At 59.2% G+C, this 27,061-nt stretch overlaps 1 protein-coding gene across 9 annotated transcripts in view; it reads left to right on the forward strand.

The window, feature by feature from the left end:
- Positions 1-18: 18 nt before the first annotated feature.
- Positions 19-27,061, forward strand: part of LOC106008670 (IQ motif and SEC7 domain-containing protein 1) — a 92,150-nt gene continuing 65,107 nt past the window's right edge. For 5 of the 9 annotated variants that reach the window (XR_015449643.1, XR_015449645.1, XR_015449646.1 and 2 more), the window contains exons 1-9: positions 20-5,577; positions 7,270-7,392; positions 8,340-8,506; positions 12,120-12,259; positions 12,648-12,677; positions 14,167-14,292; positions 15,196-15,295; positions 16,639-16,800; positions 17,449-17,625. Coding sequence is in view for 4 of the 9 variants with exons in the window: in XM_087207182.1 (XP_087063308.1) it covers positions 5,522-5,577; positions 7,270-7,392; positions 8,340-8,506; positions 12,120-12,259; positions 12,648-12,677; positions 14,167-14,292; positions 15,196-15,295; positions 16,639-16,800; positions 17,449-17,625; positions 21,811-21,860; positions 22,923-23,375 (1,584 nt within the window). In the remaining 5 variants the exon portion in view is untranslated. Of the gene's footprint in view, positions 5,578-7,269; positions 7,393-8,339; positions 8,507-12,119; positions 12,260-12,647; positions 12,678-14,166; positions 14,293-15,195; positions 15,296-16,638; positions 16,801-17,448; positions 17,626-18,690; positions 25,480-27,061 lie in introns of those variants that run through there. The other 4 variants (XM_087207182.1, XM_087207183.1, XM_087207185.1 and 1 more) reach the window with 4 other exon arrangements.

The following is a 27,061-nucleotide window of genomic DNA, read 5'->3' on the forward strand; positions in this document are numbered from 1 at the left end:
GTTCTTGACTCTGGGGAGATGAGGGGGAATCCCAGCAGTGGGGTAGAGGAAGCCCGGCAAAAGTCTCCTTCAGCCGACCAGCTCTGGTCTCTGCCCACCCTCTTTCTGTGGCTTCTTAATTACATGGGTGGCACAAGGAGACATTCTGCTCAGTGACAGCCTTGAAGTTCAAGGTGACATCGTCTGGCTATTTTGGAGTCTCCCCATTCCAAGTTTTTTGGTTTTTTTTTTTTCTGGCAGTGCTGAGGATTGAAGGGCCTTCCCACTGAGCTACATTCCAGCCCTCTTTATTTTGAGACAGGGTCTCACCAAGTTGCCCATTAAGTGGCCCCCAACCTGCCACCCTCCTGTCTCAGCCTCCCGAGTCGCTGGGATTATAGTCCTCCCGGTCTTTTTGTCTGTGTTTGTATGGAGTGTTAGGAACAGTAGCCAGCCGTGGTGAGGAACACAGCCCGAGGCCAGGCCTGCCCACTTCCTGGGGGAGCATCCTCAGGCAGGGCCCATCCTGCTCCCCAGTGCCCTCATGTGAGATGGGGCACATGCCAATGGCACCCACCCCATAGGGCTGAGGCGAGAAGCACTGGTGTATAGGAACCAAGGAAGGCGCCTGTGTGCATTTGCTGCTGTCCCTTGGCCTTGCAGCATCATCAGCAGGCCATTGGGCCTGGTGCTTCTGCTTTTCCATGGCGGTGGGCGTGGACATGCCCCTCGAAGAGCGTCCCCAGAGTCCCCAGGAGAACAGCAGAGAGGAGCCTTGGGGTCTCAGGCAGGCACGTTGTTAATTGAAGTGGCCACTGCCCAGTTAGTGTTTAAGGGGTCCTGGCTCCTTTTCCACCCTCAGCCGCTGGGTTTGATGGTGCCTGGCCCCTCCTCTTCCCTGTCCACACTCAGTCTTACCTTTTCCCTCTACCCAGCAGGATAGATGTGTCTCTCTGTCATTTGAAGTTGATTTTCCCCGCTGGCTTCAGAGGCCCAGCTTCTATCCATCTCTTTTGGCTCTATGGGGTTTTTGTAAAACACTTGCCCCCTTTTCCACTGACTGTCACTTTCGAAGACATTGTATCACTAGCGGTTATGGATATGACTCCTCTAATTATGGATACTTTCCCTGTCACTTTTCTTTCGTTATTTTTTGGGAGTTTGTTATTTAGATGTCATCACTCTGCATAGAATGGACTTTACAAAGTCTCCGGCTCAGTGGTGTTTGGTTCTATACCTTTTCTTTTTGTTTCTGCTCTTGTCTGATAGAACCATTTAATTTTATTTAGTCAAATCATCAGTGGTTTTTTTTTGAAATTACTTTCTCTTTTTATGCTTTGCTTTATTTCATTCCTGCATTTGGCAGTGCTGGCATGGAACCCAAGGCCTCGTGCATGCCAGGTGCACCTGACCCCCTGAGCCACACGCCCGGGCACTTTGTGTCTTATTTTGCGAAGCTGTGCTCCTGAGTCCTAACAAGGTCTTGGAATTTTGCCTTTAGTGACTTCATGGCTTTGTTTTCCACACAGTAGGATTTAAATCTGGAATTTCTTTGGAGAATGAAAGAAGGTGAGGGTTACACCTTGAGAATTGGCCGTTTCTGCCCTGATGTCATCGTGTGGCCCTGCGTCTGTGCCTGGCATCTGTGCCTGCCGCTTGCCAGGTCCTGGCTCCGTCTGGGTCCTCCCCTCCCTTAGCAGGTCCTGGCTGGGCCCCCCTGCATGCCCGGCACCGTCGCAGGGCCCAGGACGCATCTGCACACAGAACAAAGGCCCCGGGAGCGCCCCACAATGGCTAAAGGATCTGTGTGCTGATTCTGCCGACATCAGCCATTTTCCAGTTTTAATTTATTGGTGCTGGAGATCAAACCTAGGCCTCTGCACAGGAGGCAGACACTCACTGAGCTGCACCCAGGGCCATCAGGTTCCACCCTTGCCCTTTTACATAATTTCTTATTAGGATGGAAACCTCTCCATTTTTGTTTTTAGAAACTCCCTTGCTCCCTGTGAAATTGTTCCACAGGAATTTTGAAGTCAACACATTCAGGCTCCTAAAGAATCCTGATGACGCTGGAGTTGTCCTCCAGCAGGGCTCCTTGGCCACCTGTGGTCCGCCGGTGCCACGCTGGGCAGTGCAGATTGGGACGGGGACCCCTCTGCAGCCTGGGCCACTGGGCTGTGTCCAGGTGGAGATCCCAGGCTCCCTTTCCACAGAAGCTGGTGTAGGTTTGTGTGGCACGGACCCCCACAGCCCTGGCCAGGTGCCCCCCTCCGCCGTGCTCCAGGCTCAGTTTCCTCTGTGGCCCCATGGGGTCCTGATGCCAGCTCAGGAGGTGTTGGGATCCAAGGGGAAGCCACTTCTCTACAGCTGTGTCGTTCACTTACCAGTGCCTCCGCCCACAGCCCATCCATTACCCTAAGCTCACCGCCAGGGCCTCCTGGAGTCTCTCTGGGGCCCGGAGCTGCTGCCTGACCACTAATTAGAGTGAAGGACCCCAGGTCCCTGCAGTGGTGGGACCAGAGCTGGGCGCTTGAGCTGGGCAGCAGTGTGCCTGGTTTGCAGAGCAGGCCCTGAAGCTGTGAGCCAGGGCTCTGCGGCCCATGCCTGGGTCCCCCTACTGCTGTCCCCTCGTTGCTGTCTTGGGCTGGGGGAGTGGGTGCTGGTCACAGAGAGCACGGAAGCAGCACTGGGTGAGACAGTGCTGGGACTCCTGCAAGGGCTGGGAGCTGTGGGCGGAGCCTCTGCATCCCCCATGCAGGGCCCTGTGTTTGGAGGCATCCAGCTCTCCACCCCCAGTGCCCACCCTGCCTGCTGCAGTTGCTGCAGGGTCGAGGCAGAGCCCCACAGGGACACTGGGTGATGCTGAGAGGCCCTTTCACCCTCTAGCACCTCCGTGTCATCCCACTGCCCTGCCCCCAGGCAAGTGGCCAGTGGTCATGACAATGGGAGTGATGCTGGGACTCACCTGAGCGTGCGCTCTGTCCCCCAGCAGTCACAGCCACAGCAGGAGGTGGGGTGGAGGAGGCCGGGCTCGGAGAGGCAAGGTCCAGTTCTCAACCCCAGGCCAGGGCCAGCGCTGGTGCAGTGCCCTTGGCCGGGGTATGTGGTGCTGGCAGTTTAACAGGCAGCTCTAGTTTAACTCAGTCCTTGGAAGTCCGGGTCCTCTTTGCCTAGAGAGCAGTCGCTGTGTACAGGGACCCTTGCTGCCATCAGAGCCTGGTGTCCCTAGCACTGTCCTGGGGGCCCGGGCCTGGGTGGCTGGAGCCCTGGGGGTAGACTGTGACCCAAGGAGGACCCCAGCCACAGTCAGCTTGGTCCTCACTATCAGAAAGGGCCGTGTGAAAATCAGCTGGATGGAAGTGCCGGCCTTGCGTCCCTGTGGGTCATGGCGGGTTCCAGCCTGAAGGGCCAGACCAGAAGACACTTCCAGCTCCAGGGTGTGGAAGGCTGGCCTTGTGTGCATCCCTGCACAGGCCTGCAGCTGGCCTGGCTCATAGTGGGGACAGGAGCCCATCACAAGGGGCTAACCAGAGAGTTTTGCTGGGCATCGTCCCAGGGCTGAGTCTGTCCTCGGGCCAGTCCCTGCAGCAAGCAGGGTTTCCCCGCCCCCATGGGTGCCTCCCATCCTTCTTCCTGTGTTTCAAGGAGGCAGGCCTCTGACTGCCTGCAGCTGAGTGAGGTCAGCCCCTGGGTCATGAGGACAGGTCACGGGAAGGGTGGGACATCCGGAGGTGCTTCCACTTCTCATAGGGTGATCCTGGACAAGCCCTTCTTCCCCAGAAAGCAGGGGTGAGCACTTAACCAGTAGTATTCCTTAAGGAGCACAGACCCGCTCTCACCCAGAACGTGCCATAGCTCACTATTACCCCCGTAGTTCACAGTCACATCTGGATGTGAGATGCAGGGAGGAAAATGACCAGTGCAGTCTGTGTCCCCTGCCACACTTGACTCTGAGTCAGCATCAGATGTGTAAAGCTGGCTCACCCAGCCTTGGAGGAGGCTGACAATCCCGGACCAGAAGCAGACCTCGAGGGCAGGGCGGTGGGCTGGCTGACTGCAGACCACCTGCCAGGTGCCCCTGGGACACAGCAGGCCCAGGAGCAGATGGCCAAAGTCGCCGTCAGCACCTTTTTGATATTTGGTCCTTCCGGGGTGCAGCTAGGTAGATAAAGAGCATGGGGGTCCATGCAGCCAGGAGCCGTGTGGCATGCGGGTGGGTACACATTGCATTTGCCTGCACCACCCAGGCGGGGACAGAAGATCTCTGACTCTGCCCCCTGAGGCAGGAGATGGTACTAGCCCCCCCAGGTAGGGGGCAGGGATGCAGGGTGTGCTCCAGGGCAGAGGGGCCTGAGCCCACAGACCCCCACAGACTCAGGGAAGCACTGGGTCCCGGAGGGGGCACCCAGCTGCTTGATGCCTCTCAGTAACTCTGAGGACCAGAGACAGCGAGACAGGGAGCCAGTCTGGCCAGAGGGCATGGCTGGGCTCTTGGGCTCCTCCCAGCTCCCCGAGTGGCTGGGCGAGAGAGATCCTGAGAGTACACGTGGCTTGCTAGGGTCACACGTGCGGCTGTCTTCAAAGCACTCGTATGCCACTCTGTCTCCTGGGACCCCCCAGGCCCACTGCCAGGTCAGCCAAGGGCAAGACCTACCAGGAGACGGGCCGGGCATCAGAGGCTAAGGGGAGCATGGCCCTGCCCGGCTCCTGTGGCAGGAGTGCCACTGCAAGATGAGCACTGCCCACGCTGGAATGAGCCTCAGGACGGGGTGATGCCTACAGCCCGCGCTGGCAGGTGCAGAGGGGCTGTGCTCTGAGCTCGTCCCTGACTCTGCACTTCCTGGTGAGGACACCTGGGCTCCAGAGGGACACTGAGCCCTGCTGTGCCAGCCTGGCCTCTCTCCATGGAGCCACCATGGACTTCGCTGGCAGGGCTGGGTCATGGCCTCAGGTAGAAACCCTCAGTCCTTCATGGCACTTCCTAAGTGCGTCCTCACTGGCCTTGCATGTGGGGCTCATCCCATCCTGTCACTAGTAGACATCACGGCCAGGCGAGGTCATGCCACTGTAGGCCTCTTGGTGCTGTGGGCCACCAGAGCGCTGAGCCCCAGAAGTGGGGGTTCAGGGAGTGCCTTGGGGGACATGGGTAGCCCAGGGGAGTCCGCAAGCAGGCTCCGTGTGGTCAGCCCAGCCCGTCCATTCTTGGCACAAGTTTTGGGCAGCTCAGGGTGGAGGGTTTTACCCCAGCACCTGCCCATTTCAGGCTTGGGGCCAGCAGGACAGGATGCCCAGGGCCCAGGGTCTCAAGTGAAAGCCACTTCTGCACTTCTGCCTGTGGAGGAGGGACAAGGACAAAGCCCAGGGCTGAGTCAGGAGGGAGGCTTCCCCTGGGCACAGGGCCTGGGCACCGAGCTGAGCACATTTCTCATTTCCCAGGAAGCCTGAGAAGGGTGTGCAGTACCTCATTGAGCGAGGCTTTGTGCCTGACACACCGGTGGGCGTGGCCCACTTCCTGCTGCAGCGCAAGGGCCTGAACCGCCAGATGATAGGCGAGTTCCTGGGCAACCGGCAGAAGCGGTTCAACCGCGATGTGCTCGAGTGAGTTCTGGACCCTGGGCTAGGGGCACAGAGCTATGCCACACTGGCAGAGCCGTCCTCCAGAGCCCTTCACCAGGCTCACCCTGTTGGCTGGGACATCACACTCATGCCTTGGTGTCCTGAGGCCAGGTGCCAGGACCCCTGCAGAATCCCACTCTTTGGCTGCTCTGGTTCCCTCTGTGATGCAGCCTCATTTACACAACCTATGCACACCTCCGTGGCACGCAGGTGCTGTATAAATATCTGGAGTGCTGTGTGGTTTAGGGTGTGATGCTCACCAAGCACTCTGTGTATTCAGGATGGACAGGGGTTGTTTTTATTTTTCCCAAGTGTTTAGGATCTGTGATTGGTTAAATCGGAGGATTCAAACCCAGGGATACAGAGGGCGAGTGCACCACTCCCCCCGCCGCCCGCCTCTCTCTCTTTCTGAGTCCTGCACACTCACACACACAGGTTTGGCCAATGCAGGTGCTTGTGTAGCCATCCCGCTCCATTTACACACATGCACATGAACACACACTCAGACACATACAGGAGGTCAAGTGAGAGGAGCACTGGCCATGGCTTCACGTGGTGGACCGAGCCGAAGTCTGTGTCCTTCCAGAGCAGGATGCAAGCAGCCTTGGCTTCCTTTTGCTCTCTGCAAGCTCAGCTCCTCCTTCACGTCCAGGCCTCCGCATGTACCTGCTCCTCCCCTCTGAAACCCGAGGCCTGGGTGACCAGGGGCAGCCCCCAGCATCCCCTGCAGCCCTTCCTGCACCTCATCCCCCAGCTGGTTCCTGGTCCCTAGGAAATCCGGGCATTGTCCGCCCACCAGAAAACAGCAGTGGCCTCAGGAAGTCTTGAGGCACCCCCAGCCCATCAGCCAGGCACCCCAGGGCCGCCTGCTGCCTGTCTGCCCTCCTGCCGAGCAAAGCTGCCCAAAGAGGCCTGTGCCCACTGCCCCAGGAGAGGGGTGGCCCCAGGATGGGATGAGGTCCTTGGTGACTTCTGCCTCTGGAGCCAGGGGTGGTGATGGTGGCTGCAGCTGTGTGACAAAGATGAGTTGAGGCCTGGTCCTGGGAGGCGCCTCCACCCTGGGTTCTGGTATAGACCCCACCATCTCTGCACGTGGTCACCATGCTGGGGCAGAGCCTGAGAAGGTGGTGGCCATAAGAAACCATGTACTGGCTGTTCCTCAAGTTCTGCTTCTACAGATGAGGGTGGCTCAGCTCCCCAAGATGCCCGGGGAGAGACCCCCACCCCTAAACCCAGCCCTCTCCTCCAACCCTCCACCCTGCCCTGAAAGCCGAGCCCTGGGTCCCTGTCCTCATCGGGCTCCTGGGAGCTTTGTGGAACCAAGGAGACTCAGAGCCAATGTCCCGTGAGCCAGGAAACAGCTAAATGAAGCACGGCCTGTAGGAAGACCTCCTCCCTACCAAACTACACACGTAAATGGAACGCAAGTGTTTCCTGAAGTTTTGGGGTTCCCAGGCCCCCTGGGCCCTCTTGCACTTTCTGAAGTGCTCTTTGCTGACTGCGGAGCCCGGGTGCAGCCCTCCCTGCTCAGAGGCCCCGTCCCCCTGGGTCAGGTGCACACCTGTCACTCACGCTCTGGACTCTTGCTCTGACCGTCTAATGGGGGTGCAGAGGTTCGGGTGTCGCCCCTCAAGGGCCGGGGCCACTCATATAGGCCATGTGTCTCTGTTCCAGCTGCGTGGTGGACGAGATGGACTTCTCCGCCATGGAGCTGGACGAGGCCCTCAGGAAGTTCCAGGCTCACATCTGGGTCCAGGGTGAGGCCCAGAAGGTGGAGCGGCTCATAGAGGCGTTCAGGTGGGTGCCTGTGTGGGTGGGTGCGGGCACCCACTGAGCAGAGAAGGTGCTGGTCCATGGGGACTGGCAGAGTTCCCTTTGTCCCTTTAACCTGTGGCATCTTGTGCTTCCGCCTGGCCCTGAGCTGGGCCTTCCCTCCTCATAGGTGTGGGCAGTGTACTCTGACTGCGAGCTAAAGAGCTTCACACCCCATGGCCTCGCTGTGGCTGTCTGCACCAGACCATGAGGTCTCCCTCAGGCCCTTGTAGCCATCCATCCTGGTCACTCACTTGTGCACTGTCCTAGGCCTGAGCAGCCTCTCACAGTGATGGCACGTGAGCTGTAGAGCCAGGTGGCCTGGGTCTGTCACTGACCCTCCCATGTCCCTGCTGTGTGACCCCATGGCTGCTGGGGCTGGGTGTGGGAGACTCACATCCCCTAGCGACCTGGCACCCTGGGATGAGCACCAGTGGCAGGGCCAGGAGGATGGAGTAGAGGGACAAGCTCAGGCCCTGGAGGGACAGACACCTCCCCCCTAGTATGGTGCAGGCTGAATTGCAGCTTCTGCTGTGTATATAGACACCATGCACTAACCACTTGCACCACTGGAGTCTCAGCCCCTGCTATACATAATCCTCAGTCACTGCGCTGTCCCTGTCCATCTTGGGGGCCTTGTAGGTGAGTGGCAGTGGGAACAGAGAGGGATGCCGATGAGGCCAGCGTGAACAGTGGTGACGCAGAGGGGGCGAGAGGCACAGGTGTGCAGGTGTCAGCCTCACGTGTGCTGCTGTCCGTCGGCTGAACTCAGTTGCCAGCTGCTCCTCACAGCCGTGTGCCAGTGGACAGTCGCAGGGTGAGAGGGACAGGCGGTCAGGGCCAGCTCCACCCAAGTGCATTTCCCACCCACCCGATGCAGTAGTGAGGCTTGGGAATGTGGAGGCCCTGACCGGCCCTCTGTGTCCCTCTAGCCAGCGGTACTGCATCTGCAATCCTGGGGTGGTGCGGCAGTTCCGGAACCCGGACACCATCTTTATCCTGGCCTTTGCCATCATCCTGCTCAACACAGACATGTACAGCCCCAACGTCAAGCCCGAGAGGAAGATGAAGCTAGAGGACTTCGTCAAGAACCTCCGAGGTGAGCCCCAGGCTGCCGGGACCAAAGGTTCAGAGATGGAGCTGCACCCTGGGATCCACACACAGTCTCTCAGGGGTGCATAGGGCCGGACACAGCCTGCGGACAGGCGCCTGGTCTCTGGTCAGGACACCTTGCTGCAGGGGAAGTGATGTTTAGATTGTGCTCCACCGGAGAAGCTGACTTGCCTTTCCTCCGGAGAAGCTGACTTGCCTTTCCTTCGAGCCCTTCCGCCTGATGGGTGCATGTGAGAGGGAATCCACTCTCAGCACTGTAAGCGGAAGGCCGGTCGCATGCCACGAGAAGTGATTAGAAAGGGGACTGGGTGACAGGAAGCAGTGGTGTTGGGTTCTAGTCATACTGCCTGCCTCCGGCCCTCCTCCTTGCCTGTGAGGAGGTGACTGTGACAAGGCCAGCGAGAGGCAAGGCCTTCTGCTGCCATCAGAGGGAAAGGGAAAGCAAAGGGAGCATGGTCAGAGCAAAGGGAATGTGTCCCTGTCCCTGGGAAACTCCCCTTGCAGATCAAGGGTGGGTTCTAGGGACATGGCTAGGTCCCTCTGGAAATGGCATCCTGCTGTGTGAAAAGGGAGCAAAGCTGGTAGGAGTCACACCCCACTTCAGCTTGTTGAGCTCCTCCAGTGCCCAGCCTGCTCCTTTGCCTGTACCTGCCACAGCACTGTCCCCTGTCCTCTTGGGCAGGAGGACCCTATGGGGCAGTGTCTCCAACTCCTCCCAGCCTTCCTGCTGGGGCATAAGGGTGTCCTCGAACCACAAGCAGGTGGTGCCACCTTAGCAGGACAGCTGAAGGAACCTCTAGATGTTTTCCCACAGAGGAGACCAGTCACCAGGAGCAGGCTGCAGAGCTTGGCTCCAAGGCCTGAGTTAGGGCATTGCCTGGGGTCCCCACTTCACTCCTGGGAAACCCCAGTCCAGGAAAGAGTAAGTGAGCCGAGAGCCTCGGATGGTGCACACGGTGAAGCTGCCCAGGGGTCTCTGAGTCCTGGGCCTCTCTCCCAGGCTGACTGATTCTGGTGGTCAGAGAATCCCTGGGAGCCCGGATGGGCAGGGCCAGAAGTGATCAGCCAGAGAGGGGAGGCTCCGGAGGCTGTTGGTCCAGCACTTGGGGCTCCTGCCCTCATGGGAGTGGCTTTAGAGTTCACAGCCATCGTCACATGGCACTGTCCCAGCACGCCAGGCACCGGGGGGCCTTATCCCTGTGCCAAGAGCAGGCGCAGAGCACCGTGATCCTGGGAGGGAGCCCCTGGTTCCAACCCCACACCTGGGCTGTTTCCACCAAAACGCTGCCTTTCCAGCCAGAAACCAGAGCAGTTCTGCTCAGCTTCCCTGCAAAGTTCAGGGAGGGGTATGACGTCCCTGGGTCACAGAGCCAGTGCTGGCAGAGGTGGGTTGGGTCCCGGCAGCCCCAGACCTGCTGGCCTTCACAGGGAGGGCACCCCCAGGTCATTCTTTCTGAGGGAAACCCCACCCCAATGCTGCCAGTGTCCTTGGGAATCACTGGGCCAGTTTTCCCGGGGTGCAGGCAGCAGGACAGGCCCTGGCCGAGGTCAGCAGAGGGGGACTCACCCAGCAGCACGGAAGCCTTTTGTTAAAAAGCTCAATTTTCTTTTTCACATTTGTTTATTTTTGAAATGAGCGTTATCTTTACATAGTTGATGTTTTAGTTACTTTTCTTGCTGAGACAAAATACCCAACACCCACAAGTTAAGGGAGGAAAGATGTATTTTGGCTCACAGTTTGTAGAGTTTCAGTCCATAGTTAGCTGGCTCCAAGGCAGGTTGGCAAAGCAGGGCAGGCAGAAGGCAGCAAGCAGCAAGCAAGTGAAATAGCAGCAAGCGATGACCAGTGACACTAGCCCTCTTTCTGTCCCTTATATTTTATCCAGGCTACCTGTCCTCGGGGCAGGTCGCTCTCACACCCAGGGTGGGGCACCCTCAATCCTACCCAGATCTGTGCCAAACCAATCAGAGGACTGATGCAGGAATCACACACTCTAGATCCAGCCACCTCTGAAAAGCCCGAGATGAGGGTTTGGGGGGACATCGAGACACAAGCCATAACGGTTCAAAACCCAGAAAGTTATATGAGACAGCAGCCTGGCTTCTGGGGTTTACTGAGAGGACCTGAAGACTTAGCTCCACGAGTGGAAGTTTCTGGTAGCTGTCAGGTTCCGGCAGGGGCCACTGTGTGCTTTGACAGGTGGCAGGGAAAATAAACGGGGCCAGGGCCAGTTTGTGGGTTGTTATTCAGCACTACTAAGAAGAAATGAACCATCCACTGTGAGAAGACATCAGGGAACCCAGGACCTGTCACTAAGTTTGAAAAGCCAATGTGAAGCCGGATGTGGTGCCGCACACCTGTAATCCCATCACTCAGGAGGCTGAGGCAGGAGGATTGCCAGAAGTTTGAAGCCAGCCTGGGCTACATAGTGAGTCAAGGCCAGTCTGCACTATATAGTGAGACCCTGTCTCAAATAAAAAGAAGCCAATCAGGAAAGGCTGGTGCCATCTGTCCCAAATGTGGCATCTGGGACAGACAAAACTGGGGGCAGGACATGCCGCGGAGGTGGCAGGGCTGGGAATGAGAGGGTTGAGCAGGAAGCACAGAGGGGTTTTAGGGCAGGGGCACTGGTCCCAGTGGTGCCTGCACGTCCTCACACACCTGGCCGTACCCAAAGAACTCCAGTGTCCAAAGAGAACCCCCATGTGACCGGGGGACTCTGGGTGACCCCAGGCTGGGCAGGTCATCGGCCGTGACAGATGGACCCCTCTGGGGCATATGCTGGTGGGCTGGGGGCCACGAGCCTGTGGGACTCTCTGCCTTCTGTTGGATTTTCCCAGGAACCCAAAACTGCTCTCCAGATGCTGTTTTGAACAACCAGGAAGTCCTAAACATTCCACAGCCGAGCTCCCCTCCCCGCCACCCCTGCTGACAGTGTCACACCCTGTGCCCTGGACACCTTGGGTTTCGCCCCGGGTGTCCCTTGGGGCTCCTCTGCCAGGCCAGCCACACTCTGTTTCTCTGGCTTTGTACTTTGCCATCTCCTTTTAACAAACTTCAGAGGAACTGGCTTTCCTGGCCTCTCCCTGACTCTGGGCCATTCACATCAAGCAGCTGTAGAGGACACCAAGCTCAGAGGGACTCGGTCACTCACCCATAGTCACGCTGCTAGGAAGGGAGAAAACCAGGACTCGGTGCCAGGTCTGTCAGAGACTCACAGGCCCTGGTGCACAGTGTCCCACGTCTCAGCCTCAGTTTCCCATCTGTGGAAGCATCTGTGCTGTGGTGGGGATCAACATGGCACTTACAGAGCCCCTGGGCAAAGCTGAGAAGGTGGCACGGCCTTGTTTCTGTCCCCTGCAGGTCTGGGTGGTCTGTGCTAGGCCCGTTCCTGCTGGGGGACGTGGAGAAAGTCTGGGGACAATGGGGGCTGCTCTGTGGCCGCAGGCCTGGGAGGGCTATGGCTCTGTTGGGGACCAGGAAAAGCCTGCTCTTCTGATCAGGTTTAGAAACCGGAAACTGGGGGTGAGCTTAGAGCTGTGGCTACCACTGTCCACGCCCCAGCCACACTGACCCCTTGCTGCTGGCCCCCGTCCAGGCGTGGATGATGGTGAGGACATTCCCCGGGAGATGCTGATTGGGATCTGTGAGCGAATCCGGAAGCTGGAGCTGAAGACGAATGAGGACCACGTGTCCCAGGTGCAGAAGGTGGAGAAACTCATCGTGGGGAAGAAGCCGGTACGTGCTCAACCCTCGGGCCTGGGCCGCCTGCCTGTCCTTCTGGCCCCTGCCAGGCAGAGCTGGCAAGTGACTTCCAGGCTGGGTATTCTGAGTGGCTCCTGCAGTCTCTCGGCACTGCAGCCAGTTGCTCTGGGTTGCACTTGAGACCCTGAGGTTTAGTGACAGCCCAGTTCCAACTCTGGTGTCTTTCCTTGGTGACCTGAGCCTCCTGTCCCTAACAGTGCACTGTAGTGAGCCCTCCACCGTGGCCAGCGCCCTGGCATCCAGGCTGGTGGAGCTGGGGCCTGGTGCCCTGGCAGGCGGAGGGCGGGCGTTGCTGCACACACCTCGGTGTCCCAGGTGTGTGGACATTAACATCCATCCCTGTGTTTCTGTTTTCCCGCAGATTGGATCCCTGCACCACGGGCTTGGCTGTGTGAGTACCTCTCTGCTTCTGCCTCTGGCTGCTGTCCACCTGCCCCGGGGAGCCCCCATATGTCCCGCCATGTCCCTGGCCAGGTCCCCGTGCTCTGGGAGCCAGACTTCTGGCCGCTGAGTTCACTTCGCCCGACCAACACTCGGTTTCCTGGTTCTCTGGACTCACCTCTTGGTGGCCTCGAGACCACAGGCACAAGGGAGGGCTCCAGGGTCAGGCCTGTGGTGGACTCAATTGTCACCCCTTGGGGTGGCCTCGGATGGGCTCTGCCAAGAGCCTGCCCCTGGCTCTCACATCCAGGCCCTGCTTCTCCCAGCCCCATCCCCACTGCACTGCCTGTGACTGCCCTGCCCTGTGGCCTCAGAGCGCATGGGCACACACTAGGCCAGCAGCATGGGACACGTCCCCATCTCTGTCCCCATCCCCAGTGCCCCAGCGAGACACCTAGACCCCCACACTCCTGTCCTCGACCCTCTCCAGCCCTCGTCCCCCCTGCCTCTCCCCCCTCACACTTCTCTCCCAGGGCACCAGGTGCATTAGGGCCCATCCCCTGTGCCCTGTTTCTGTACAATCAATCTGTCCTATGAGAGCCAAGGTACTCCCGAGCCAGGCCCAGGCCTCCCTGATTTGTCCCCCAGCCCTGAGACCCCAGTTAGAACCTTGGGAGCGAGGTTGGGGGAAGCAGGTGCACCGTGGGGGTGTTTGGAGCAGGTGGGCACAGTGGAGGAGGCCTAGGCAGCCACCCTGGGCACAGCTGTGGCTCGGATCTTGGAGGAGGCCTTCTGAGTTGGAACCACTGAAACCTGTGGGGGCCCGGCAGTGAGGGAGCATCCCACAGCCTGGAACCAAATCCCGGCCCTGCAGCCTCCTGGCTTGTTGATGGAAGGCAGGTGCCTCAGCCCTCTGTGCCTCAGTTTCCCCATCCAGAGTCGACTTTCTCTGGAAAGGCTTTTGTTGTAAAGGGATGGCTTTATAGGTGGATGTACACCCACGGGCAGTCAGAAGACCTGACTTCCCCCTGGAAATGTAAAGTTAAGTCTGATTCTCACCAAAGAACAGAAAGAAGGGCTCAACAAAGTGAGGGTGCTTCCCAAGTCCTTCAGGAAAGTGGACATCAGGAATTTTCTTTGTACTTTTAGGTTTTGTGAGATAGGGTCTCACTGTGTAGTTCAGGCTGGCTGAACTCACTGTGTAGCCCTGGCTGGCCTCAAACTCATGGTGATCCTCCTGCCTCAGCCTCCCTAGTGCTAGGATTATGGGTATGCGCAACCATGCCCGACAATATCAGCACTTTGAGAGCAGCTACCAAGGACAGACTGGGGACAGCTGCTGGCAGCCAGGACCCTGTCTGGCCTGCACAGTTGGTGGGAGGTGTTTTGCATACCAGGCTGACAGGCTGGTTTCCAGCCATGCTAGCAGACTTGTTAGCTGCAGTCCGTGGGTCCCCAAGCAGGGGCTGGTGGCGAAGGTGACATCTCTCCCTGCACAGGTGCTGTCTCTGCCCCATCGGCGGCTGGTCTGCTACTGCTGGCTCTTTGAGGTTCCCGACCCCAACAAGCCCCAGAAGCTGGGGCTGCACCAGCGCGAAATCTTCCTGTTTAACGACCTCCTGGTGGTATGTGGGTGGCTTGTGCGCTGTGTCCTGGGGCCCCGGTCTCCGTCTGGCGGTGTCTTGGGTTACAAGGGACAGAATCCAACCCAAACTGGTGCCCATGGAAAGCAGCCTTCCTTGGTACAGGTGAACATGCAGCAGAGCGTTTAGATCTCAGCCACAGCTGTTTTCCGGGACTCCACTCTCTGACCTCTGAGCAGTGTGGGCTGCTTCTCTGGGGGGCTCCTTGCTGGCAGGCACTCTCAAGGAGGGAGGAGGGAGGAGGGAGGATGCCCTCAGTGCCAGGACCACCCAGTTCAGAGCCAGTAGGGTTCATGAGCCTTTTGAGCCTCACAGAGTGAACCTATGCCTCCCAGCCTCACCCCCTGCCCCAGCCAATCACTGTGGCTTCTAGGGGGAGTGAGTTCTGATTGGCTCAGTCTGTGGCCCAAGCCCTACCCCCTGGAGCTGGGAGGAGATTTCTCTCTTTCCTTCAGATTAGGCTGAGGGCTGGGGCGGGGCGGGGGGCAAGTTCCCCAGCCGAAGGAAGGCTTGTGCTGCTCCCGTGCCAGGTCTGACTTCTCCACAGGGCTGGTCCCTGAAAGACCAAGGCCTGACCTCGAGGTCAGCACACGGGGCCCTGACTGCCCATCCATCCTCCTGGTACCAGACCCCAGGCACCCAGCTCCCACTGTGACAGGGCCCTAAGGGGGCACCCACAGGGATGGCGGCGCCTCTGCTGTACTGTGAGGCTGTGTCACCAGCCAGGATGGCATCCAGGACTCAGGGACAGGCACCACTGTCCCAACATAGCGTCCACCCAGGTCAGCTGAGCCCAGAGCTGCTGCCCTCTGGCCTGAAGGACGGTCCCGGGTGCAGTGCAGAGTCCCCTCAGTCCTAAGGCCCAGCTCTGTCTCTGCGCCCTAGGTCACCAAGATCTTCCAGAAGAAGAAGAACTCGGTGACATACAGCTTCCGGCAGTCCTTCTCCCTGTACGGCCTGCAGGTCTTGCTCTTCGAGAACCAGTGTGAGTCTGTGAGGGGTGCGCCTGCATCCGCCTGCCACAGGGCGTCTTCCTGTGCCTCTCACCCGCCTCAGCGCAGTGAGCAGCCGAGAGCAGGACCTGACACAGTCCCCAGGGTTCCCAGGCTCAGCCCCAAATCCCGGAGCATGGTTCACCCTGTATTTAAATGTAGGGAACAGGGGAAGGGGGCGTTACCAGAACCTCTGCAGTGAGTCTTGGTCTCCTGCGAGCCACGGCAGCACACAGCGAATTACAGGAAAGGTAGAAAAATGAGACTGAGAAGAAGCTGAGCTTTGGGTCTGATCAGTGCTGCTCTGGGCGGCAAAGACAAAAGCCCCCAGCTTACCACACCTTTTATTCAGTACCTCGTAACGAATGACTTGCAGAGAGTTCAGTAGTTCACATTGGGATAAACAAGGTGTAACAGAAGGTTCGCAGAGAGTTCAGGACATCTCAGGCAAACAAGATGTTAACAGTCCAAGAACATCGAGGAACTGAGCAGATGTTTGCTCTCCCAGGATGTTTCTTGTCCTGGAGAATCACAGCATCACTGGATCACTGAAGTCTCAGTTGTGACCGGAGGCCAAACTGGAGTTATTCTGTAGCTGGGCTGTAGGCAAGAGAACTAGGCTAACCAAATGATTTTTCCCTAGAGTTATGTAGCATTGCTCTGAACATTTAAATCTTCACATCAACATTTAAATATATTGGGCTTCACTTGAAAAATCAGGCTTGGTGTCACCTGGGGCCCCTTCTTGTGCAGTGGCAGGAAGCTGTGGTGCACATGGACACATGCACACTCGCGCACGCACGCTCGCACACACACCAGCTCACCACAGTCACTTGCAGCCCCACCAGGCCAAGAGCCTTGACATATCCAGTAGGGGACGCTCAGCCAGGGGATTGGCATGGCCAGAGCCAAAGCCCGGGTGGCACCGAGGAGGCCACTGTGCGTGCCAGGGGCTGTGGGCACTCGGGAGAGCAGCTGTCAGTGTGTCATCCAGAACTGCCCGGTGATGGGATGAGACATCCGGCCCAGCTCAGGACACCCTCCGTCCTCCTCCAGGACTCGGCACCTGGCAGTGGCCAAGGGCCACAAGGCGAGGGCCATCTTCCTGACCCTCAGGCAGGTCTGGCGGCTTTCCCCTCTGACGAGTTGTGTCACCCCCACTCGGTGTGCAGATAGGGCCCAGGCTGGGGACATGTGACCATACGTGCTTGCCCTGGTTCTGCTGCTGAGGCGGGGCTCAGAGCCCTTCTCCAGGACACGCATGTCCCCAGCCCTGTGGCCAGCATGGACCCCACAGAGAGTGTGCTGAGCCCACGCCCTCCCTTCTCCCTCACAGACTACCCCAATGGCATCCGGCTCACGTCTGCTGTGCCTGGGGCAGACACCAAAGTGTTAATCACCTTCAATGCCCCCAACCCTCAAGACCGGAAGAAGTTCACCGATGATCTGCGGGAGTCTGTGGCCGAAGTGCAGGAGATGGAGAAGCACCGGATAGAGTGTTAGTCCCAGAGCCGGCATTCGGGAGGCACCGTCCCTCAGGTTCCCCGGGTCCCCCAGGCTGGCTAGGCTCCCACCTTTGCCTCCCTGTCTCTCACCACAGGGGAGGCGCCTCCATTGCCCCCTGGCCTCCACAGCCACCTGGAGGGACAGCAATGCCCAGGCCACAGACACTGCCAGCGAGATGCCTGGGAGGGAAGGGCCCACCTCTCCCAGGCCACAGTCCTTCCTGTCTGAGCACAGCAGCTGCCCAGGGGCGCCCCCTACTGCCCGGTGACCCATGGGCCAGAGCTGCAGGGCCTGGGGTGAGGCCTTTGCCTTCAGCCTGATTCTTAGCCACGCCTCCTCAGCGGAGAGGCCCCAGGTCACTCCCTGCAGACACGAGGCTGCCCCATCTGTAGCAGTGCCCGGCTGAGCCCTGCTTCCCTCCCAGACCCAGCCAGCCCTCACCTCCCTGCCTGTCTGAGCTGGACGTGCAGCTCATTGCTGCAGCCTGGCCTCCCCTGGGTCCTGCCCAGGTCTTCATCTGGTGGTTGGTGGCCCAGGCCAGTGCCAGCTCCAAGCAGAGAGCCACGGTCACCTACATCTGCCTGGGCTGCCCTCCCCCAGCTGTGCCTCCCTCACCTGCCTGTCACCCTCTCTGTTCCAGCGGAGCTCGAGAAGCAGAAGGGCGTCGTGCGGCCCAGCATGTCCCAGTGCTCCAGCCTCAAGAAGGAGCCTGGCAACGGCACGCTGAGCCGGGCCTGCCTGGACGACAGCTACGCAAGTGGCGAGGGCCTCAAGCGCAGTGCACTCAGCAGCTCCCTGCGCGACCTGTCAGAAGCGGGTAAGGGCCTGGCTGGAGCTGCCTCCTTAGCCAGTGTGCACAGGACCAAGGTGGCCGGTCAGGGACAGAGCTTGAGCAGGCTTCCCCTGGCCACACACTGAGCCGCCTCTGACTCCGCAGAAGGGCAAGGAGAGCGGGGCCATCTGCCCCAGAGGAGAGTGCAGGACAGCCAGGGGCCACCCCTTTCTCTTCCTTCTTCGGGGGTCTTTATTCTTTCACTTGGCTTTAAAAACCGCTCCAAGGCCAAGAGCCTGGCCAGCGTGTCCCGTGTTCTCTGTGCTGCGCATCCCGTGTTCTCTGCTGATGAATGAAATGGAGTGAAGCCCTCCCGGCGGCCTGTGCGCCCCTTCCTGGGTCCCCATTCATGCTTTCCCGGCAGGGCCTCCATCCAGCCCGGCGCGGTCGCCGAAGCCTGCGTGGTCGGCTCCCGGGTACTGGCAAAGCCCTGGTGGAAGTCGTGGTTGTTGGTGTCTGTTTCTGTGTGTGTGTAATTTGCCGCCAGCCACTTACCCCAAGCAAGCAGCACCCCTCGAGCCCCTAGGTTTCCAGGAGGAGAAGGGACTGTGAGGCTCAGGGAGCTTCCTAGATGGGCTCTTCTAGCTCTGCGCAGGAAGAGAGCCCTCAGCCCCTCGCAGCTCGGCCGCGGCTCGCTCTGTCCACAACACTGTCAGAGAAGAACGGGGTGAGGGTGTGTGCCCCAGCAGCCACATAGCTACCACGAGTCTGTCCAGCCAGCCAGCGTCCCCCTCGGGGAGGAGGCTCCGGGGCAGCAGCGTTTGCAGGGAATTGTCCCCCAGGTGGCATGTGGGCCCCAGGAGCCCGATGTAGCCCTGAGCCAGTGAGACCCTCGAAGGCCGAGACCAACCGCCTTCCCTCCGCGGGCCTTACCCACCACCCGGCCCTGCCTCAGGCCCTGGCCTCCGCCAGTGTGGGCCCCGGGAGCCTGCTCAGGGTGCCATCCCATGCCTGCGGCCCTGCCCCACACAGCTTACTCATTTCTCAGGAAGTTTCTATTCTTTTTCAGTTGAATTTTTTCTTTGCTTTTGTCACTTTTTCTTTCCTTAGCAAAACCCCGAAATTCATTGCCAGCATGAGAGTTTAAGGCAGAGCTTCTCAACCTGGGCACCGTGGGCGTTTTGGCTAAACAACCCCAGCCTTGCAGGAGGCCACACAGCACCCCTGGCCCGTCCTGCCTGTCCCTGGCATCTCCACAAGCCGCCAGGGGACCCTCAAGCGTGGGTTGAGAACCCCTGGCTTTCCTGGTCGCCTTGTTCACCCAGCTACATGTCTCGGGACTGCTTGGGCCTCTGAGGTGTGGCCAGGCTGTTTGAGTTTGTGCACTGTGGCAGGCCACGCCCCCTCCCCCAGGCAGCTGCCAGAGAGGCCCTGTCCAGCCCCCCTAGGTGGCAGTGGCTCCTGTGGCCAGCCAGACACTCTCCCCGCTGTCTGGGGACCCTGAGGTCTGCACAGCCCACTCACCGAGGAGCAGGTCCCTGGGCGCCCTGTGCGTGGAAAGCCTGGGGTGAACTGAGGAGGGGTCTGCACGGAGGAGACTGCTGGACCAGCGGCTTGGAGGCTGGAGGATTCCTGCTCTGGACCGGCTATGCCGTGAGCCCCCTGCAGGCAATGTGACACCCTGGCCCGCACCACACACAGTCTGGGGCGGTGACACCGAGACAACTCTTTGGTCCACGTCTGTCCAGGAGACAACATACAGAGGACCCAGCCTGAGCCCCACGTGAACTGGACCAGGGAGGTGACCCCTGTCTGCTGGCCCTGGAGGAAGCCATTGTCACTCAGGCTGGAGAGGGAAGGGCACTGGGGTCTGTCCTCAGCACCCGGCCCAGCTCAGTGGTGCGATGGTGGATGCTATATGGGCTGTCACCCAGCTGACCTCTGCTGAGCTGACCAGCACAAGTCCCCACGGAGAGGCCATCCCTGGCGTTGATAGTGGCACCAGTGGCACTGGGGATGGATGGACAAAGCATCACCACCTGTAGCCACCATGACACGCCTGAGGCCAGGCTCTGATGTCCAGCATTGGAGCCAGCCTACCAGGCCATGTCCTCACCGCAATGTGGAAGGTCAATGTGTGCGGACCATACAGAGCCAGCCCTGGCTGCTGGGCCCCGTGAGGGCACCATGGAGCGAGGACCGCACAGCTGCATCCTGTCCTGCTGTGGCACCCCAGGGTGCCAGGTCTGACCTGATCCAAGTGAGGACCACTGTCCCTCACCCCGGATCCTGCAAGGTGACAGAAGACAGTGGGATGACACTTCTGGTCAAGTGTGTGTGCCAGCTGTACAGCAGGGTTCCCTGGCCACAGGAGTGCTGGGTGTGCCTGTGAGCACGGGGCTCCCTCCGCATCCTGGGTCGAGTTACAAGTTCAGCATCGCACTTTGGAAACATCACTCTGAGATAGCCCATTTAAAGGCCTTGATGTCTGCTCCCAGAGGGCAGAGAAGGAGCACGAGAAAGACCTTGTTCACCCCCAAGCCCAGCTCTGCAGGCCTGGCCCACAACTGCCAGGCACAGCGGGTGGATAGAAGTGGGTATGGCAGGGACAGGCAGCTGGCTGTCCTCTGTGCTTGGCTTGTACTCAGTTGAGGGAGTGGGCCAAGCCTTTCAGGGGCCAGAGAGCAGATTTTAAAACACTGAAGAACTGAGCATGGTGGATCATGCCGGTAATCCCAGCACTCTGGGAGGCTGAGACAGGAGGATTACAAGTTGAGCCCCAGCCTGGTCAATTTAGCAAGAGCCTGCCTCAAAATAAAAGAGGGCTGGGAATGTAGCCCTGTGCTAAGGCCCTGGGCTCAGTCCCCCTTTATTGCAGTCACTAAGCAAATGCCAAAGACAGCAGAGATCAGACTGTCAGCATTTCCATGTGGCACCACAGTGTCCTGAGTGTGGAGTTCAGGGCCACTCGGGAGGCCAGCCAGGGAAGGCAGGCCGGGTCAGTTTCACAGGAGGGGACCCTGAGGTCTGGAACCTAAGCGCCTGTTCCGTGTCCCTGGACACTGCTGGCAAAGGGCTGCTTCCCACCCGAGGACAGCAGAAGACACAGGGACCGGGGCCCAGTCATCCCCAGGGCATGGCAGCAGTGGAAACGCTCTGCTGGACTGTGGCACAGCTGTCTGTGGCCCTGGTGCCCACTTGGGTCAGCAGGCAGGATGAAGTGACTGGACTCCCCGTCAGTGTGGCCATCCCAGCGCACTCGTGTGACTGTGACGAACCCTGCAGCTCCACCCGACACTTTCAGGTGCCCTGGCCTGGCTCTGAGGAGCGGCAGCATTTGCCCCAGAAGCAGGGGCCGGGGATGCCTCGGAGTACGTGGCAGCCTCCCCTGTCCCCAAGGCCCGGGGCCACCTGGCTTTGCATCCAGAGCAGTGGCAGTGTGGCCTAGACATGTGGTTGCAGTGACGGACACAGTGCTGCGGGCCTCAGTGACGGGGGCTGTGGGAACTGTGCCTTCCATCCCCGCCTGCCACTGCTTGGCCCCTCCTCCGATGCAGACAGAGCGGCGCCCCTGGGACCCTGGAGTGCAGCATGGTGCTGCCAAGTGCCTGTGTGCCTCGTGCTGGGGCCGAGGCCACGACAAGGCCTGCTGGCTCGGGGAACCCCGTGCCCGCACCTGGAGGGGGCTGGGAGGGGAGGAACAAGGGCCCCGTGACGCCTGTCTCCTGCCCCCCGCCAGGGCACTGCACAAACAGCACTCAGCCCAGAGGCCGTGGGGGGTTTGTTCCCCTCACCCAACACCCCGCTCTGCCACAAACTGGGGCACACATGTATGTGTGTATGTGTGCGTGTACATGCATGGATATGAGACCCACGCAGTCAGGGCCCGGGCCAACCTGGGTGCTTGTGGCCACTGAGAAGCCACCCGTGCACCTTCCCCTCTGCACGCAGCTGCAGCCGACGACAGGAGTCGCACTGAGCCAGCTGTGCACATGTCCCTGCCCCAGGATCCTTCCCCACGGCCTGGGGTGCGGGACAAGGAGCAGAAAGCTGGTGCTGGCTTGAAACATCTTTCCTGAAGTCCTCACCGCGTACTTGGCGTTGGGCAGGCAGGCCTGGCCCTTGTGCCTGCTCGGTGACAGTGGCGGCGGCAGCAGCACCAGGCAGGCAGGTGGGCGGCACCCAGCCTGGTGTGCGTGTCTAACCTCTGGTATTGCATGTTCTGGGCAGGGAAGCGAGGGCGTCGCAGCGGTGCGGGATCGCTAGAGAGCAATGTGGAAGTAAGTAGGAAGCACCACGTCCGGCTGGCTGTCCGTGTCACCCCATCCTTGGTTCTCTGTCATCTGTCCTGCTCTGCCTCCCCTGCACAGACAGGCAGATGAGGCCCGCCCTGCCTGCCTCCGCCCTGTGCATGCAGCTTCTCTGCCTCCCACATCCATGCCTCTCACCCTTGTTTTGGACCCACTGGTGGGGGGTGGCTCTGGATTTTGTGTTTTCATTTTGCTTAACCCTTGTCCCCTGTGGTCCCTGAGCATGGTTAACCATCCCAGCTTCACAAACCCACCCTGGGGACCCTGCCCCGGCTGTCACTGCCCTTCCACTGGCTGTGGGATTTGTCTGCCCCACTCGGCTTCTGTGCCCGGCCATGCCATCCCTTCCTTCCTGGAGTTGGGCTGGCTGTGTCTGCCGTCAGGACCCCATGGAATTGCGTAGCTATCCCCTGGGAGGACAGCGTCTGAGAGAGGAGTCAGTGTGGAGTTCATGAGATTTCATTCATCCTTCCCCATCCAGCACTGTCCTCATCTTGGCTCAGCTGGCAGATCCTTTTCTGTTTTTCCTTTTCTTCATTTGGTTAGCAGTAGGTAGCTGCAGTGAAATGCCTAGGCGGCCCACGCCCCCAGGGACAAGGCTGCAGGGCCCCCCTTGTCTGTGTCACCACCCCTCAGGCACGTTGGGACCCCCATGTGGGTGGGGCCAATATCCCCGGCCCATGGAGAGGTCCCAGGGGAGATCAGGACGGAAGTCAGCAGGAGCTGGGCTGCTTTTCCGTGCACAGTACCCCTCCCTGCCTCATGCCGCTCAGGACACCCAGCCCGGGACTTGAGCCCTCAGGCAGGCAGCCCGCACGATGTCTGTGCCGCATGTGCACCATGGCCCAGAAAGTAGGTGCTTCCTCCCCTGCCCGCATGCCCCGAGGAGGCAGCCCGCATCCAGCGCCCCCCGGCCAGTGAGCGAACCGAGGGTTTAGCAGTCAGCAGGGGACTTTTACATTGAAAGAAAATCATTCTGACCTCCGTGCTGTAAGATCTTTTAGGGTTGATTTCTATGAATTTCCTTTTCAGGGGTCCGTCATTAGCAGTCCTCACATGTGCCAAAGAGCTGCATCCACACGGGAGTGTCCATCTGGCCCACACCAGACCCTGCCCAACTCCTCCTCCCTCCTGGGCTCCTTGTTCGGGAGCAGGCAAGGGAAGCCTCCCCAGACCCACCCCGGGCCCACGGAGGGCCCAGTTCACACCCATCACACCCAGTGCTGCCGCCTACAGCAGAACCCGATCCCCTACCACCACCACTACCACCCACCCCAGCACCTCCATCACGCCCACCAGTACCACCACGGCCCCCACGGGGGCCACCCCACCTACAGCGCCCAGGGCCACGGCCACCCACCGCTGCCCGCGGCCCACACCGGCCACACAGCGCACCACCACGGGCAGCCGCCACCCCCCCCCCCCCCCCCCCCCCCCCGCCTTAGCAGCAAGGCCAAACCCAGCAGCATCAGCACAATTGTGTAGACAGCAGGGCGGGCCCCACCCCCACCCCCACCCCCACCCCCGGGGCACCAGTTTCCAGCTCTCCACGGCCCTGACAGCTGAGCCCCTGGTGTCTCAGAGCCACGGGCTCGCCTCCCGTGGGGCAGACACCTTCCGGATGCAGCCTGGGCACCCTGGGCTCCCTTCCTGTGGTGCGAGGGTGGCCCAGCAGCCACTGCCAGACTCCAAAGGCCCCCGGCTGTGTAGACGGGGGCTGCTGCCTGCCCCACTGTAGCCCCGCTCTCTGCTCCCTCTTTTTCCATGTCTATGAAAACCCTGCCTTGAAAAGAAGAAATGAGGTACTTTTAAAGAACAGACAAAACACAGCAAAACCCCAAACTTCCTGCATTATTGCTCTGTTATTGACAATGGGCAAAAAAATTAAGTAGGCCTGATATGGTTGATGAAAATATGTAAGTAAACTTTATACAATATAAATATATACATGCTGTATAGGTAGTATTTGTGTGTGAAAGACAAGCGTTTCAGCACACAAATTAGCAATAGAGACCGTCCAAGGACCTCCTCTTACCTGATAGGAAGACAGTGCTTAGATGAGTGTGAGAAAGTAGACCAAACACTTCCCCGCTAGGAACAAATCCAGATCCCTCCATATTTTCATACAAAAAAATAAATAAATAAATAAAGGTCCCTCCAGGACTAAAATCTTACACCATCATTACTAACTGTGCCAAGTACATAGCATCTGTCTGAAACTCCGTACTGCTTTGTATAAATCCTTATTTTATTAACAGATACTACCCTAAATAACCAGTATTGTAACGGCTCTGTTATTTCAGGTGAGCATCTAGGTAGAACGCAGTCAGCTCTCAGTAGCAAGTGGAGACAGGTAGCTAAGATCTGGTCATCCCGGGGTATCGGTTGCAAGCTCCTTAGCACTTCGTGTGAAGCCCTCCCTCTCCACTGCCCTCTCTGCATTCGGTTGGATGCACTCATCCCACTCCCGGAAGGTCCAAGCAGCACAGGGCCCATCTCCGCCATGACAGTGGTCCACCCATCTGACAACACAGCTCCCTCCCCTGGCCCTGCCCAGCAGGCAGGACCCCAAGAGCGAGAGCAGACCCTCATGAAGTGCTAAGGCTCTCAAAGGCAGCCCCTGGCGGGGGATGGTGTGTGTCCCATGCTGTGTCCAGAGTCGTAGCAGTGATCACTGTAATTCCACGTAGCCATGTGCTCACCGAAACCGCCCCCCCATGTCATCACTGTGGCCACCATTGTGACCCTGGCTGTCAAGCAGCTGGCCCTTGCCAGGCAAATCCCCGCTGCCTCCCCTGGTCCCGTGAGCTGCCCGGGCATCCCATGACTCTTAGCTGTGCTCTTGTCGCTTCTGTGTTGTGGTGACACCATGCGCTGCACACCCACCAGCACTAGGTCTGTTCCCCGTCACCCACAGGCCCTCCTTTGCAGTTTCAGCCTTTCCAGCCCCTGCAGATGCCAGTGCTGTGCTCCTAAGCCTTGGGACCTGAGGACTTCCCCGTGGCCCTGTCTGGGTGGCAATTCTGCAGGCCTCAGGGCTCTGTGTCTGGGGACGACTTGCAACTGGGGCTGGACAGCAGCAAGAGACCAGAGCCAGCTCTGGCCCTGTCACCCTGGCTGGACGGCTGGGGGTTCCCCCGTTTCCCTCCTCATGTCCCTGTCATGTCATTGAAGTCACCGTAGCAGCAGATCTGCAAACTGAGCACTTTGTTGTCTCCACAGAGAGCAAGCCCAGCAAGCCAGAGTTTAGCCTTTTGTGACGGCAGTGACTGCACTGCCCGGCCCTGTCCTCCCAGGGTGGCGTTTCTTTCTCGGCCATCAGCTCAGAAAGCACAGTGACAGCATGGGTGTGTCCCATCTGCTCTGGGCCAGGGCCCCCTGGGTTCTCCGTCTGCTGAGCTCCACCCCTTCCTGGAAGCCAGGCCCCCTGTGTCTCGTGGTTAAGGATGCCGTTCTGACCAGGACAAGTCGAATTGTACTGCATGTCACCTGGCGTCAGTCGTGTGAGGCTACACTCTGTATTGTACATTTGCAAAATATACAGTGTTGCTGTTGATAAACAGTTGAAGTAAAAAGTGATAACATTAAATCCATCGGCTTTTCTTCGCCTGCTTCCATGCCAGGCTTGAGGTTGTTCCAGAGAAGATGCAGGGGTGGGTCCAGAGCTGCTCTTTCTGAAAGAACTTTGCTGGTAAACTACAAAGCAGAGAGGATGGGCCGGAGCACGGTGTCCCTCCCTCCGCAGCCCTGCCCCACGCTGTCCCCGTGTGTCCCAGGGCTGCGTGGTACGACAAACTCTGTCTCTCTCTGGGTTCCCCACTCGAGGGTGCTGGGGCAGGTTGGTGAAGTCTGCTTCTGAGTTTTCCTCACAGAGCTGGGGAAGTGTTTCTGCTGAGTTTGGGGTCCGGAAGTCAGGCTGCCCACAACTGGCTGGGGAAGCACTAGGTTAGCAGGGTCCCAGGCAGGGCTCTGGGGCTGTGACCTGGGGACCCCACTTGTCAGCACAGCCTCCGGCCCCTAGGTGTCTGCACTGTCCCCTCAGCACCCACACACGCTCAGGGCCTCCTCAGGTTCCCACAGAGCTGCTGACAGGCACAGGACATGGGGGGGGGCAACGTCACAAAACATCTTTTCTGGGACAACAGTGAAATCACGGATTTGTATTCTTTTTTAATTTCCAAAGGACTTGTACGCTGATGTCAAGATAAAAGTTCATCCTCACGTGACGCCCATGTAGTGCTTACAAACTCGCACCGCTGCCCTGTGGAGGGTCTTTCCTGCCACTGACAAGCTGGAGGGACAGCAGACATGTCACCACACCTCAGGTGCTGGCCCAGCACCCCTGGGGCAGTGGTGGTGTGGGGAGAGGATGCCCCAGGCCGTGGCTTCACCAGCCAGTCCTCCCATCCACAGCCACACAGGCGCCGCCCCCAGCGCTGGCATCGGGCATTGCCACTCACCTCCAATCGCTTTCCGAAATTAGATCAGGTCTTGGGCGCCCTCTGTCCCCGCACCTCAAGGGTCCCATGCCACTGGCCCCTGGTACGACTGGACTGGGGAGGAGGGACGGTGTGCACTTGTGCCTGCCTTGAGGTTGAGGGGGACTGAGGTCCCCACGTCTGTGACCCTGTGGAGAAGCAAGTAAGTCCTGTGAAGCTCTCAGGCCCCTACTTGCTGTGAGAGTCCCCATGGGCCAGACACAGTGTGGCCTCCAGCTGACAGGCAACACGCTACCTGTGACCTGTGACCGCAGGCACCAGTTTTCTTGAGGGCCCTGGACTGACTTTTCCTTGAGGATGCTGCTAGGAGAGGTATGATAAAGGCAACATGACTTGTTAGGGACCGACAGAGGGCTTCAAAGGTTCTTACAGGTCCAGCCACTCACCAGCGCTGGTGCTCACACTGGGCCTGGGAGATTCAGCGGCCTCTGAAGGGCTGAGGTGGCTGGGGAAGGACATGAAGGGAAAGAATAAGGAAAGGAGCTGGGTGTGGTGATGCACAGCTCCCAGCACCCGGGGAGGCTGAGGCAGGAGGATTACAAGTTCCAGGCCAGCCTGGGCAGCTTAGGGAGACCCTGACTCCAAATAAATTTTAAAAAAATTTGTAAAGGGCCAAAGGTGTAAGACCAGTGCGGTGGTCTTGATTTCAGTCCCGGGGATACAAAAAAGGAG

The sequence above is a fragment of the Heterocephalus glaber genome, unplaced genomic scaffold (assembly GCF_053883595.1).
Source record: "Heterocephalus glaber isolate CG9 unplaced genomic scaffold, H.glaber_assembly_v1.0 deba00000768, whole genome shotgun sequence".
NCBI lineage: Eukaryota > Metazoa > Chordata > Mammalia > Rodentia > Bathyergidae > Heterocephalus > Heterocephalus glaber.